Source organism: Equus przewalskii, chromosome 5, assembly GCF_037783145.1.
Source record: "Equus przewalskii isolate Varuska chromosome 5, EquPr2, whole genome shotgun sequence".
In the NCBI taxonomy this organism is placed as follows: domain Eukaryota; kingdom Metazoa; phylum Chordata; class Mammalia; order Perissodactyla; family Equidae; genus Equus; species Equus przewalskii.
The window spans coordinates 69,451,539-69,465,302 of NC_091835.1; the positions used below are offsets into that span (position 1 = coordinate 69,451,539).

General features: G+C 42.8%; 1 protein-coding gene across 5 annotated transcripts; it reads left to right on the plus strand.

Annotated features, from left to right (window-relative positions):
• Positions 1-5,130: 5,130 nt before the first annotated feature.
• Positions 5,131-13,695, plus strand: LETMD1 (LETM1 domain containing 1). Of its 5 annotated transcripts, none has more exons than XM_008512364.2 (9): positions 5,141-5,641; positions 6,215-6,366; positions 8,219-8,334; positions 8,944-9,026; positions 10,382-10,568; positions 10,692-10,793; positions 10,898-11,050; positions 11,448-11,544; positions 12,480-13,695. In XM_008512364.2, the coding sequence occupies exons 1-9, from the start codon at positions 5,520-5,522 to the stop codon at positions 12,548-12,550; spliced, it is 1,083 nt and encodes a 360-aa protein (XP_008510586.1). In that variant the 5' UTR covers positions 5,141-5,519; the 3' UTR covers positions 12,551-13,695. The 5 variants fall into 5 exon arrangements, with proteins under 5 accessions (XP_070477447.1, XP_008510586.1, XP_070477443.1 ...); XM_070621342.1 differs by having other exon boundaries at positions 5,141-5,534; XM_070621346.1 differs by lacking the exon at positions 8,219-8,334 and having other exon boundaries at positions 5,131-5,641.
• The last annotated feature ends 69 nt before the right edge of the window (positions 13,696-13,764 follow it).

Genomic DNA, 13,764 nt, shown 5'->3' on the forward strand with positions numbered 1-13,764 from the left:
AGACATTTTAAATGAGGTTAAAATACAAGTAAACAGATGGGGAAACAGGGAGAAGATATCTGCCACAAACATGCATATGAGAAAAAAATTGGTATCCAGCATCTGTAAAGGACTCCCTACAAACCAAAAATAATAATAAAGAAGATAAACCACCTAACAGAAAAATGGACAAAAGGTATAAATAGACAATTATCAGAAGAAGAAATTCAAATAACCAATAATACATACAAAAATCTACTCTAGTAATGCGGAAAATGCAAAATTAACTGACAATGAGATTCATTTCACATCTACTGTATACATATATACATAATTTAAAAATCTGACCATTTTATGTGTTGGCGAGGCTATGGAGAAACTCGGACTCTCATATCCTGTAAAACTGACACAGCTACTTTGGAGAGCAACTTGACAAAATGTACTCAAGTTGAAAATGCACATATCCTTTGATCCAGAAAGCCTACTGCCTTGGAGCAGTGTTTTTCAGTTCATTAGTGGGTCAGGAAGTCAATTTAGAGGGTCATGCCCAGCATTTTACAAAAATGAAATAGAATAGGAAATAGAGTGCATATAGCAAAAGTAGGTATTATTTTGTTAAACTTTTATTTCATATATGAACTGATGAATTATGAACATATATGAATTTCTTATTACGAGTTACGGTTTAAAAAAAAAACACTCTGAAAACACTGCTTAAGGGAAACTCTCATACATAAGAACAAGGAGACACATCCCAGGATGTTCCCTGCAAGGTAGTGTTTATAATAATGAAACACTGAAAGCAACGTAAATGTCTATCAGTAGCAAACAGATAAATTGGAGTGTATTCATGTGATGGAACACCACACAGCGGCTACAATTAATGAACTTGGTCTACATGGATGAATTTTGAAAACAAATTTGAGGGAAGCAAAACAGAAAACTAAATGCCACATGGAACCAATTATATGAATTTTAAAACATTAAAACATACCATATACTATTTGTTTATATATAAACTGTTATATATACATCTCCATATATATATATATTCAAATTATTAAAAGTGGACTGATAATAAAGGGGATACCTAAAGAAAGAAAAGGAAACGGGACTTGGGAGAAAATAGGTATGATTCTATTTATTCATTTTGGCTGGTGGATACATAGATGACACAGTACTTTTTATTCTTTTCCTTTTAAAACATTTTTAACACAGAAGAAAAAAGAAATGCAATTAAGAAGTTTTAATCTTGCTCAGAATTCTGAGAGAGCATCATAAAATTGTATTAACCATTGGTTATTAAAACTCTTTCATCCTGGGATTGTTTTATTCAGTGCCTTGGGAAGAGTAACCTGTGCCAAACCAGCCTGTGGAACTCAATGAATTAGTATCTAAAGATAGCAAATCCCTGCAGTTGTTATCTCTACTAGCAAAAAAAAAATTTATTTTTCCCTGAAGTTTCAGTCTCTCCTATCTGTGCACTCTTCCCAGAAAGACCTTCCTCCTAGTACTTGCCAGTCAGTCTCTAATCTATCCTTCACGAGCCAGTTCAAACCTGACTTCTCTTCATCTGGACACCCACCACCATCACCACCACCAGAATTTATCGATTTACTACTCCTTGTTTAAACTCTCACTGTACCTTGGACATTTCTCTGTTACAGCACCTATCACATGACAGCACAATTATTTTTGAATGTCAATCTTCTCTACTAAACCTCTGAGCTTTCTGAGGGAAAAGCCTACCTCTCATTTGCCTTTATTTTCCTGGAAGCTAACAGAATGGCTACAGAGCAGTTCCTCAAATGTTGCTGAAGGAATAGCAAATGCTGATGACAAGCTAAATGACAGATGACTTTGGGGCGCTCAAATCTTGTTCTCATTTATTGCACCACAAATCTGGGACCACTTAATCTTACTGCACCACAAATCTGGGTCATCATTTTGGGGCAGTTTGGCTGTTCCTCACTCTCTCTTGTCCACATCCTTATAATAACCTTATTGATATCCTTAACCTCCAGCCTCTTCCCACTGTAATCCATCCTGGATACAACTCTAGACTAATCTTTACAAAACATCACCTTCATCTTGTCATTCCCCCGGGGAAAATGCATTGATTCTCCAGAACCTTTCAAATCAAATCCAGATCTCTAATCTCCACATGTGAGGATCCTGACTCGCTTTAGTGTTCCAAACATATCCTTCAATCACTTTATAATGTAAACTATACTAGGGTTGGAATCTTTATCTGTAAGACAACTGGTTTACCCAAAGCAAGAAGAACAATGCGTGCCCTGGAGAAGATGCTCAATAATTGTGGAATTACTGAATAAATGAACTATTCCTAACATGTAACCATTTGTTTCAGCCAAGTTAGTTTTCTTCTTGTTCTCTACATGTGCCAAGTTTATATCAGCCCATCTTTGTGTCCCCTAATACCTAATAAAAAACACCTAATAGAATATATTGTACATTTTAACAAATGTGCCCAAATATAATATAAGGTAATGCCTTGTTTTCCCAAAAAGAAGAACTAAAAAAATAGTTTTTGGTCAACTTGATATATATAAAATGGTCAAATGTATATTTTAAATAGTTACTAATTTGTGACCGTTTGTCTAATATTATTTAGCATATTTAGCATAAACACATTTTAAATCATATATAAAATATTTACTTAGAGATAATGCTTTTCATTCAGATCTTATAACACAATTTTATTCAAATTATCAGTGCCTTCATCATCATTTAAGTCACTTCTATGGTCAACTCTCCAATTTGGAGATCATGTCATCCTCACACAAATCTAAATTGTTTGAGGACAGTTGTTTTTTTCTAATTCATGCTATGCTTGTATATTCCTGATCTCCACAATATAACCTCTTTCTGTTGCTTTTTAAAAGGCTTCTTAGCAACAACTTTTAACACTTGAAACTGTGAGTTCCTAAGTCCAGAACCATTTACTAAATCTGTTAATTTTTTTTGCCTCCTTTTTGTATTTTTAAGTGAGTCCATCCAGTGACCTCTATAAGCTTGCAAAACTGGCATCAACTGAGGTTATTTCAGGCTTCACCTTCCCCAAACAGTACTTGCATTCAAAACAAAATATCATATTTAGAAAAATCAGATTCCATGGACTACAATAGGAGACTTTATAAGAACACAAAATATAAGGCAACTTCCTTTCTGAGGAACTATTTTAAGAGGTAAAATATTATCTTATATTCAGGCATATGTTTACCCATTTAATAAATATTTAATGAATGCCTCTTGTGTGCCAGGCACTGTGAGAGGGACTAGAAATACAGTGAGCTTAGAATCCCATAGGGAGACGGTCATTACATGTATAATGCCACAACTAATTAATTATGACTTTAAGTAACAGGAGACCCTCAGTCTGTGGGCTTAAGAAAGAGTCTCCTATAACAGTGCTGTTTATATACACAGCAGCAGTAATTCACGTGCCAATACGTCTGGATTCAAATCCTGACTCATATCTTGAGTAGGTTACTTAACCTCACTTTCCTCATAAACTGGAGCAAACAACAGCATCTACCTCATGAATTTGTAGTGAGGATTAAATGATTCACTACTGGTAAAGCACTAAGAACAATGACGGCACACAGTACCTGCTGGATAAATGTTAGACATTATCATCATTTCAGCTGGAACCTGAAAGACAAGCTAGGAGGAAGGAGGGAAGAAATTCCAAGCAAAGAGCAACAGGTGCAAAAGCGCAGGGGCATTGGGGCCGGCTCCCTGGCTGAGTGGTTAAGTTCGCGCACTCTGCTGCGGTGTCCCAAGGTTCGGATCCTGGGCGCGGACATGGCACCGCTCATCAGGCCACGTTGAGGCGGCGTCCCACATCCCACAACTAGAAGGACCTGCAACTAAGACATACAACTATGTACCAGGGGGGTTTGGGAAATAAAGCAGAAAAAAAAAATATTGGCAACAGTTGTTAGCCCAGGTGCCAATCCTTAAAAAAAAAAAGGAAGATTGGCAACAGTTGTTAGCCTAGGTGCCAATCTTTGGAAAAAAAAAAAGCCCAGGGGCATAAAGTTGCTTGGCCTATAATAGAACTGAAAGGCCAATGTTTCCTAGCATAGAGAGCCTTCTTTCCAGGACTGTTCTAGAATTTTACAGCTGAACGTTCTTGAGAAATGCATAGTAGTTGAGAGGACTTAGAAATTGCCTAAAGATGGAGATCATGTTTTAGTCAACTTTGATTGCACCCACCCCATTTACCTAACGCTCAGAGATCCACCCAGTTACAGAACTTTTCCTCTGACTGTGTGAGCGTACAACCTATAGGTACAGCCTAGGCTAATATAAAGCGTTATACAGATGCGGAGCTTTCACACCCATTTTCTCCTTGGATCTTCACAAACTCTTACAAAATAAGCACTATTACAGAGGGAATAAACTCAGAGCTAAAGTGACAAGTCCAGGGTCACATACACACTTAAGGAAACAGCAGTGCCGATGTTGGAACCAAATCCCCTGGTTCCAAACGGGATGCTCTTTCTACTGCCCTCCATGGAGGGTAACTGATGTACTCTACAGGACTGTTAACTCTTGGAGGCAGCTCAAGTGCTACTTCTGGGAATCCCTCCCGGTTTCAGGTATTAATTCATTAAAAATGTTCATTGAGCACCTACTATGAGCCAGGCATGGCACCTAGTGTTGGGGGCAGGGTACAGCAGCGAACAGGGCAAGAAGCTGCTTGCCTTCGGTCTGGTTCAGGAATCCGGCCCAACAAGGAGACGCATGTATAAACGATGGAAGCGGTACGCGCTATACGGAAAACACACAGGGCGATGGGAGAAAATGTGTGTCCTTTTGGTCAGAGAAGGCGTCACAGAAAAGTGACATTTAAGTTGAGACCGGAGCGTGGTCTTTCAGCAGGCGTTTAACGGAAGACACTGTCCCACAAACCTCGTTTGGGAAACGCCGACAACAGGAGAAAGCGGACTTAGTCCGCACAGGGGCCGCTCCCAGGCCTCCGATCTTCGCCGCCTTCACCGCGGCTGGCAAAGGACAGGGCCCGGCCCCGCCGCCAGCACCAGGGGGCGCCGCGGGTCCTCCCAGCCCGCAGGAGGCGCCGTGGCCCCGGGCACTGCCAAACCGACATCTGCCAGCCACCACGCCCCGGCCCGGAAGCCCAGGGTACGGAGAGGGGCAAGGGCGGCGCTGGGAAGCTCTGAGGCCCTGGGGAATCGAGGGTGTGGTCCTTAGACCCTCAAAGAGGAGACGTCCTCAGGCCCAAACACAGAACCGCGCACCCATACCCTCGCTCCCTCGGGGACAGCCCGTTTCCGGCGCCTTTAAACCACGAAGTACCGCCCGCACCCAATCCTGGTCCTTTCGCACTCGGTGTAAGCGTCGGCTCCCCGCCGGGGTAGCGCGAGGCCAGCGGTCTGCGGTTACCAATCAGCGCTCAGGAAACGGCGCATGCGTTGTCGGACGAATGCGTCTGAAGGCGAACGCTGACCCGAAGATGACCTCTTCTCCTCTCCCCCGCCCTCGCTGTGAAGATGGCGCTCTCCAGGGTGTGCTGGGCTCGGGCCGCTCTGTGGGGTTCGGCGGTCACCCCTGGACTTTATGTCACCCGGAAGCTGCAACTCGTTCGCTCTGGCCTGGCCTGGGGGGCCCCTGGGTGAGGGACCCGGAGAGAGAAAAGCATTTTTGGCGTTCAGGCCCTTCCAGTGTCTCAGCCTTATTTTTGCATGCTGTCTCTTAATTCTCAGGGGTCCACACCCTGGCCCCGGGATTTTTATTCTTCTGCTCAGAATTCGCGCTCCAATCCCCGCTAGTGACCTGGCTTCCTGACCCTTTCAATTCTCAGTGCCCCACATGGTCTGAATCCCCCGCGTGTCCTGAGCTCATCTGTCAGCCTCCCTTTTTCAGCTCAGGTTTTATCGCTACATACCTGGACGCCGCCTCTCTCTGGCCTTAGCCTGCCTCTCCAGTTGTCCCTCAGGCCTTGCGCTCTCTGCAGACTGTTATCACTCCTCGACGTCCCTTCCTGCCTGGCCTCTCGTCGGCCTGATCTGTTTTTCTCAGTCTGATTGCTTCTCTCTCCTTGATCCCAAGATCTTCCTTGGATTTCAGAAGTTTCAAGTCTTAGCGTGCATCTCCGAGGCTGAGTGTTCTACATTAGGGACCGACCCCAGGTGTGAAGGGGCTTCCAGGACTGATTCCCAGATAGTCTCTTTGATCTTCCTTTTAGGTCTTCAAAGCTTCACCTTTCTCCAAAGACAGATGTGAAGAACTTGATCTCTTATGTGGTAACCAAGACAAAAGTGATTAATGGGAAATACCATCGTTTCTTGGGTCGTCATTTCCCCCGCTTCTATGTCCTGTACACAATCTTCATGAAAGGTAAAAACAAAACTAAAATAGAAATCCCTTGAATCAGCTGTTGGGCAATGTCAGAGTTAGAAGAAGTAGGATCTTTTACAGATTATTCTATGGGGGTGTGAGCTGGAATTATTCTGTTTCATAAATACTTGAGCATTAAACTAAGTCTTATAAGTTAGCACTTCTTGAGGATGTTTCTAGAAAGATATTAGGAGAAACGACTTCTGACAACACCCAGAGGGAATATAGGTATTTTTACACTTTTCGTAAGCACTCATCCGACTATAGTAGAAATTCTTTGTCATGCACCAGGGCAGGGATCTATGGCTGCACAGATCTGCCCTGTGATTTATCAGTTGACTTGGCCCATAAGAAAATGTGATTTAATGCTTGTCATAAATCTATGCTAAGTAGCATGTTGTGGAAATAGCACTACATATACTTGGTTTGTGAATGTTTTGGTTCAAACAAGAGTTCTGCAAGTTACTAGGAGATGATGTAGTGTCAAATGTCCACTCTGGAGCCAGACTGCCTAGGTTCAAACCCCAGCTTGTCACCGGCTGTGTGATTGGACTAGTTACGTAGCCTCTCTGTCCCTTGGTTCTCTCATCTCTAAAATAGGGATAATAGTAGAACCTACCTATTGACCACATGGTTGTGAAGATTAAATAAATCAATACATGTAAAGTACTTAGGGCCTGGTTAAGAGTAGGTGTAGCTATAGCTATTATTTTACTGTATACTTTACCGTAACACCAGTTACAATAAACTACCACATCGTCAGCTCTGAATATTATCATAATTACTACTAGCTTTATGGACTTGCAAAATCTGTAAAGTGGAGATAAGAATGGCTGCTTTGTCTGCTTCCAGGTTTATAACCAGATCAAGTGAGAAAAGGATTTGGAAGCATTTTGGTTGGTTGGTTTTTAAGGCTTTTATTATGGAAAATTTTAAACATACACAAAAGTAGAGAGAATAATATAATGGATTTCCATTACTTAACCTCACTTCAACAGTTATCAACTCATGGCTGCCAATCTTATTGAATTTTTACACTCGCCTTCTGTATTATTATTATTATCATTATCATTATTATTCTTTTTGGTGAGGAAGATTGGCCCTGAGCTAACATCCACACCAATCTTCCTCTTTTTGCCTGAGGAAGATTGTTCCTGAGCTAACATCTGTGCCAATCTTCCTCTGTTTTATGTGGGATGCTGCCACAGCATTGCTTGATGAGCAGTGTGTAGGTCTGCACCTGGGATCCGAACCCATGAACCCCAGACTGCTGAAGCAGAGCACACAAACTTAACTACTACACCACTGGGCCAGCCCCTCTCCTGTATTATTTTGAAGCCAACCTAGACATTGTATCATTTTGTTCATAAATATGAAAGCATTTTTAAAGTCCTAGATAAATGTAAGAATTATTATAAAGAGAAAAGGCAATCGTAGATATATGTTGAATTACAGTAATTATAAAAGTGTTGTATAGAAAGGAGATAAGTTAATACCTGGTTGGAGAATATATAAGGTTTATTGAGCAAGACTTCGTGAAGTTAGGGAGCTTTGAATTTTTATTTTAGAAAGGGAGTGAGTAATGAACCAGAAGAGGGAGACCGTTCCGTAGTAGATCACAGAAGGCCAACATGGCTGGAAGAGAGATGATGTGCTGGGGGAGAACAGGATGAAAAGAAAAGATAATAAGTTGGCTTCACAAGAGTTTCAAGTGACCTAGTTTAAAGCTGTGATTTTGAGTAGTGTTGGGGAGGGACCAGTGTGTGTGTTGTGGGTGAACCTGGAGGAGGAGGCTGCGGTAAGATTCAACCTGGGATAACATCATACTCTGTGCTCTACTTTAATGAGGCAGGATTGCATATGTTATGGGCTGATGCCAAAAAGGCTAGAAGAATAAAGACAAATATGTGGAAGCACAATATAAAGTTTCATCAACTTTCATACCGGGAGATGGAGCATTTGAGACAGGTATGGGCCGGGGGCAGATATCCAGAAGTTCATGGTGAAGTAACTAAAGTTAACCAAGATCGCAAGTTTTTTTTCTTTCCTATCTTGTTCTCCACTGATCTCTTTGCCATGAGATCAAAGTATTGAACTAAGAACGTCAGATTATTTGTCAGAATGGGTTCATTCAGAGTGTAGCCCTCCAGAGCAGAGCTCCATGGAGTTTCTGGCACACTTACTGAATAAAAGTTGTAAATACTAAAATCCGTTCATTTCTGAACATATAAAAATCTGCAAGGATCCAAAAGGCAGCAAGAAAGTAGTATTTGGTGGTGACTTGATGGGTAGTTTTGAAGCTGAGAGTAAGAATTTAGGACCCATTCTCTAGATCCAGAGGAATTCACTGAGGGATTTGGTGTGATGTCAGGCCCTGTACTAGACTTTAGTTGGGATACAAAAGTGAGCAAATCAGGGCTTCTGTCCTCAAAGAACTTACCAATGAGGTAGATAGAAATAACCTTGATCCTTTTCTGGGCCATGATGGAAGTTTACTGCACAGTGGCGGGGAGGGATTGTCCATTGTATTAAGAACTTACTTGTATTAAAACTGCATCTGTGTTTATTTCTGCTTAGTTCCGTCGAGATGTCACCAAGTGTCTTTTCCTAGGTATTATTTCCATTCCACCTTTTGCCAACTACCTGGTCTTCTTGCTAATGTGAGTACAGACTTCTGTGTCCCCAGCATATTGAAGACATGTAGATTTTTAAAAATTACAAATTATTTTAAGAAGAACCTTGTATTTTAGAAGTGAGGCAGAGGTTATCAAACTTTCTGCTCCAGTTAGCCCAAGGTTCATGAAAGCCGCTCAGTAACCCCTGAGTTACTGGGACAGCTGTAGGTGCAGGTGGCCTAGACTCTGCCTGTCTCTTAGGTGCCCCTGTGTGATGTGCAATAAGATAGTGACCTTTTCCATCATCCTGAGAGGCAGCAACCCACTCCCTGTGAGGCCTACCAATTTGGGACAAATTTTTGCTTCAGGAGAGAAATGCATTTCATATTCTGATAACAAAAATCTTTATTGCTTTACTTTATATCTAAACGTGACACTTGTAAGCTGTGACCTTGCCTATTGTTCTAGTTACCTATTGCCGTGTAGCAGTCAACCTCAAAGCTTAACAGCTTAAAACAACCACCATTTTCCTGATTTTCTGGGTCAGGAATTTGGGGAGGGCGTAGGTGAGTGATTGGTTTTTCTCTTCCGTGTTGTGTTGAAAGTGCTATTTAGCAGATAAATGGACTAGTCTGGATGGTCTAAGGCACTCTTATGTCTGGTGCCTTAGCAGGGATGGCTGGAAGACTGAACTGTCAACCAGAGTGCCTACACGTGACCTCTTTAATGTGGTGGCCTCAGGGTAGTGGGACTTCTTACATGGCAGCTCAGGGCTCCAAGAGGGAGCGTTCCAACAAATAGGAATCTGCACAGCATTTTATAACCTAGCCTTGGAGGTCACAAGACTCATTCTGCTCTATTCTGTTGGTTGAATCAGTCACCCAGATTTAAAAAGCAGGGGAACATAGACCTCACTTCTCAATAGGAAGAGTGCCAGAGAATTTGTGGCCATGGTTTTACACCACCACACATGTAGAGAAATGAATTAAAAGGCAAATTTGCCTCTTCTATTTTGCACACACATGAAGCCTGTGCTACAGTTTGAGGTTCTCAGCATCACACACAGTGTCCAGCTCCGTCTGCAGTTCTCCAGCTCTGTCCCAAATATGCTGTTCACATCCATGAGTTCAGGAGTCATTGTATCAGAATGCTGCGTGCAAGGCTGTTCCACTGCTTCTGCTTTTCACAGGACCTCAGTAATGTTTCTTGAAATTGTGCTTCAGTGTATTTTTAAACCTTGGTCTGCGACTCATTCACAAAAAAAGAACAGTGAGGTAAGGAAGTAGGGCCCCCATCTCTTCTTCCTAGTTAGTATTCGCGTCTGCCAAATGCTTTCTTCTTAGCTCACTTTGAAAGATGCCACTTTCAGCAAGTGACTTTGTAATTCCCTTTCCTTCTAGGTACCTGTTTCCTAGGCAACTTCTGATCCGACATTTCTGGACCCCAAAGCAACAAATTGATTTCTTAGATATCTATCATGCTCTCCGGAAGCAGTCCCACCCAGAAATTCTTTGTTGTTTAGAAAGGGTTATCCCCCTCATTTCTGATGCAGGACTCCGGTGGCATATGGCAGAGCTGTGCACCAAGGTATTCCTCCAATTAACCCTTCCTGCAAACTAGGAATCTTGTTAGATCCAGTTTGCACTAAAACTAGCTAAGAGGGCTAGTCAGGACCTTCCTAACATCTACCAATCTCTTACCTCTCCCAAGATACAGCATGGCACCCACCCAGCAGTACATGATATCCTGGCTCTGAGAAACTGTTTCTCTAACTATCCTCTGGGCATGAACCAACTCCATGCTTTGCAAATGGTGAGCACTTTGAGGCTTTCTCTTTTCCGCAGCCTCTCCTTGCTTCGCTGTTTGCTTATGGTAATTCTTTGATGGCTTTCTCCTCCTGTGTTGTTGTGTCACAGAAAGCCTTGAGTCGAGCCATGCTTCTCACACCGTATCTGCCTCCTCTCTTGTTGAGACACCGTTTAAAGACTCATACCACTGTGATTCACCACCTGGACAAGGCTCTGGCAAAGCTGGGGATTGGCCAGCTGACTGCTCAGGAAGTGAAATCGGTAAGAGCTTGATTGCAGTGTCACCCTCCATCCTTGGTGGGCTTCTGAGCTTAGAGAGAGCTCCTTGTCTTGCTTGTTACAGCGAAGCCAAAGTTTTTTATTCTCTCATCTCATTTCTATGTCTTTTCTTCTCAGTGAACTTAACTCATGGGAAGAAATTGCCCATAGTAATTTTGGTTTATGTTTCTTCTGGCCCTTCAAAAACCATTGTTTTAGATTATATAGGCCTTTTTGCTAATCTTGTCTATCATAGTTCAGATTGCCATGTTGAAAGGGTTCTTGTGGGGATGAGGTTGTAATTTATTTGAAGGAGATTTTGGAATATTTGTTGATTTACACTTCCTTGGCATACTCGCTCTGTGATAATTAAGGACCGTTTCTCTTCTGAGTGATACAGGCTTGTTATCTTCGTGGCCTGAATTCTACCCATGTTGCTGAAGACAGGTGTCGAACTTGGCTGGGAGAATGGCTGCAGATTTCCTGCAGCCTGAAAGGTAAGACAAATCCCTATGCTTATGCCACTAAAATCCAAGTCATTTTTCTGTTTTATTCTAAGATTATTTTGGAGTCAATTATTAAGCACTGTAAGACCCTTATCTAGCATAAATGTCTAATTGAAAGGGCACAACCTCACTAGCCTACCGGAACTAGGCAGGTAGTAAAGCAGACTCAGCAAGACAAGAGGGAGTAGTGGGGCTTGTGGGAGCATGAGAGTGAGAACATGCTAGTCTGAAGCAGAGTTTCTCAATCTCAGCACTAGTGATGCTAGTTGTGGGGGCTATCCTGTGTCTCATAGGATGTTTAGTGATATCCCTGGCCTCTATCCACTACATGCAGTCACACCCCCTTTCCTCAGTTCTGACGACCAAAAATGTCTCCAGACATTTCCAAATGTCCTGTGGAGGGGGAAAGCAGAATTGTTCCAGGAGAGCAGCACTAGACTAAAGGCCTTCCAATTCAAAACAAAATCACTCAATTGGCTAAACAGAGAGTTTCTGAGGGTGGGTTTGGCCTGTGAGGCTCCTGTTTGGAACCTTTGGCTGGGCCGTGATGCTTTCTAAGCCTGTGAATAGCAGGGTAGGCCTACTCTCCTTGGAGCTGAGAAATGTCCCCAGAGCACTAGTTTCTACCAGAAGAATCCCAAGGGTGACAGTGGTGTTTAGTACCATTACCATCTCTGAATTTTCTACTGCCATTACATGAAGAAATCAAGAAATGAGGATGAGTAGATATGAATATAGGGTGGAAGGAAAGGAAAGCATACTCATGGGGACTGGAATGAAGCAGGGGAACTTTGAGAACAATAGTCTGTTAATGTCACACCTCTCTGCACTTGGCTTCCCGCCTGTAGTCTCAAGGCCTGTACACCAAGGTGCTTAGAAGGGAAACTGTTCCCTGGCCAAACCATTAACATTGATGGTGTTTTCAGAAGCTGAGCTGTCCCTTTTGCTACACAACGTGGTCCTGCTTTCCACCAACTACATTGGGACAAGGCGCTGAGTGGACATGGAGCGGATGGCATTGTCCTGCAGTCACGTAGTACAGCAGCGTGGGACCAAACAGCACTTGTCAGCAGAGTGTGTGCACTGTTAGGTGTGTGGGAGGCAGAGAAGCAGGTGCCTCAGGCTTCACACTGGTACCCACGTGGGAGCCAGAACTGAAACAAACCCTGTTCCCAGGGGCGGCCCATGTGAAGTGTCACCCCAGCTTCCTCAGAATTATCTGGAGCTGGCAGCAGCCTCTGTACCGAGCACTTACTGTGATGTTTTAAGTTCAGATGCCTGTAAGTGAGCTTTTGCCCCAGGTGGGAATCCTCATTTGGCCTAGGACTTATCCATGGCCATATTCTACCCAGCTGTGTTTTTGTTAAAGACAGTTTCTGGCTTGTAAGGAGAACAGCACTAGTTAAACTGGAGCTTTTGCATCCATGTGAGTGTTTTGATGCTCCCCTCAATCCTTTCTGATATGACCAAAAATAGGGGGTTTTTTTTTTGTCTTCCTCACTGAGCTAACCACTCTCTTTCCTTTTCAAATCCTTTGAACACCTTAACTTTAAATTTTTTTTTTTTTGCTGAGAGGATTCACTCTGAGCTAACATCTGTGCCAGTCTTCCTCTATTTTGTATGTGGGTCACTGCCACAGCATGGCTGACAAGTGGTGTAGTCTACACCCGGGATCCGAACCCACAAACCTGGGCTGCTGAAGCGGAGCTTGCTGAACTTAATCACTATGCCATGGGGCCAGCCCCTTAACTTTTTTTTTTAGTGAATAACTTATGGGAACATTCTCATGGAAAAGATAAAAGGAAATACAAGTGCTTCTTGACCCCTTCCCCAGCGTTTACAGGCTTCGCTCTCCTTGTCTTAATTTCTGGGCTGTGCTACAGCCCCAGTGGATCTTAAACTCTTTGCTACCTCCACTGTGTTGCAGCAATCCAGCTGTAACTGACAGTGGCTGCCTTCTTTGGGCCATGGATCAAACCTGTAAGGTACTAATTACTGCCCAGCCCAGGAGACCAGGAGAGGTCTGCGTCAAGATAGTAAGTTGGGTTTAGCTTTTGTCTGTGTACATCAGTGACCTGTAGTAACTTATTGTAAATGCATGAAGCACTGTTTTTGAACCCAAGTAAAGACTGCCTGAAACCAGTTGCTGGAAATTACTTATGCATACTCTAATCATTTTGCTAAGTCTCCTGTTATAAGATTGACATAACC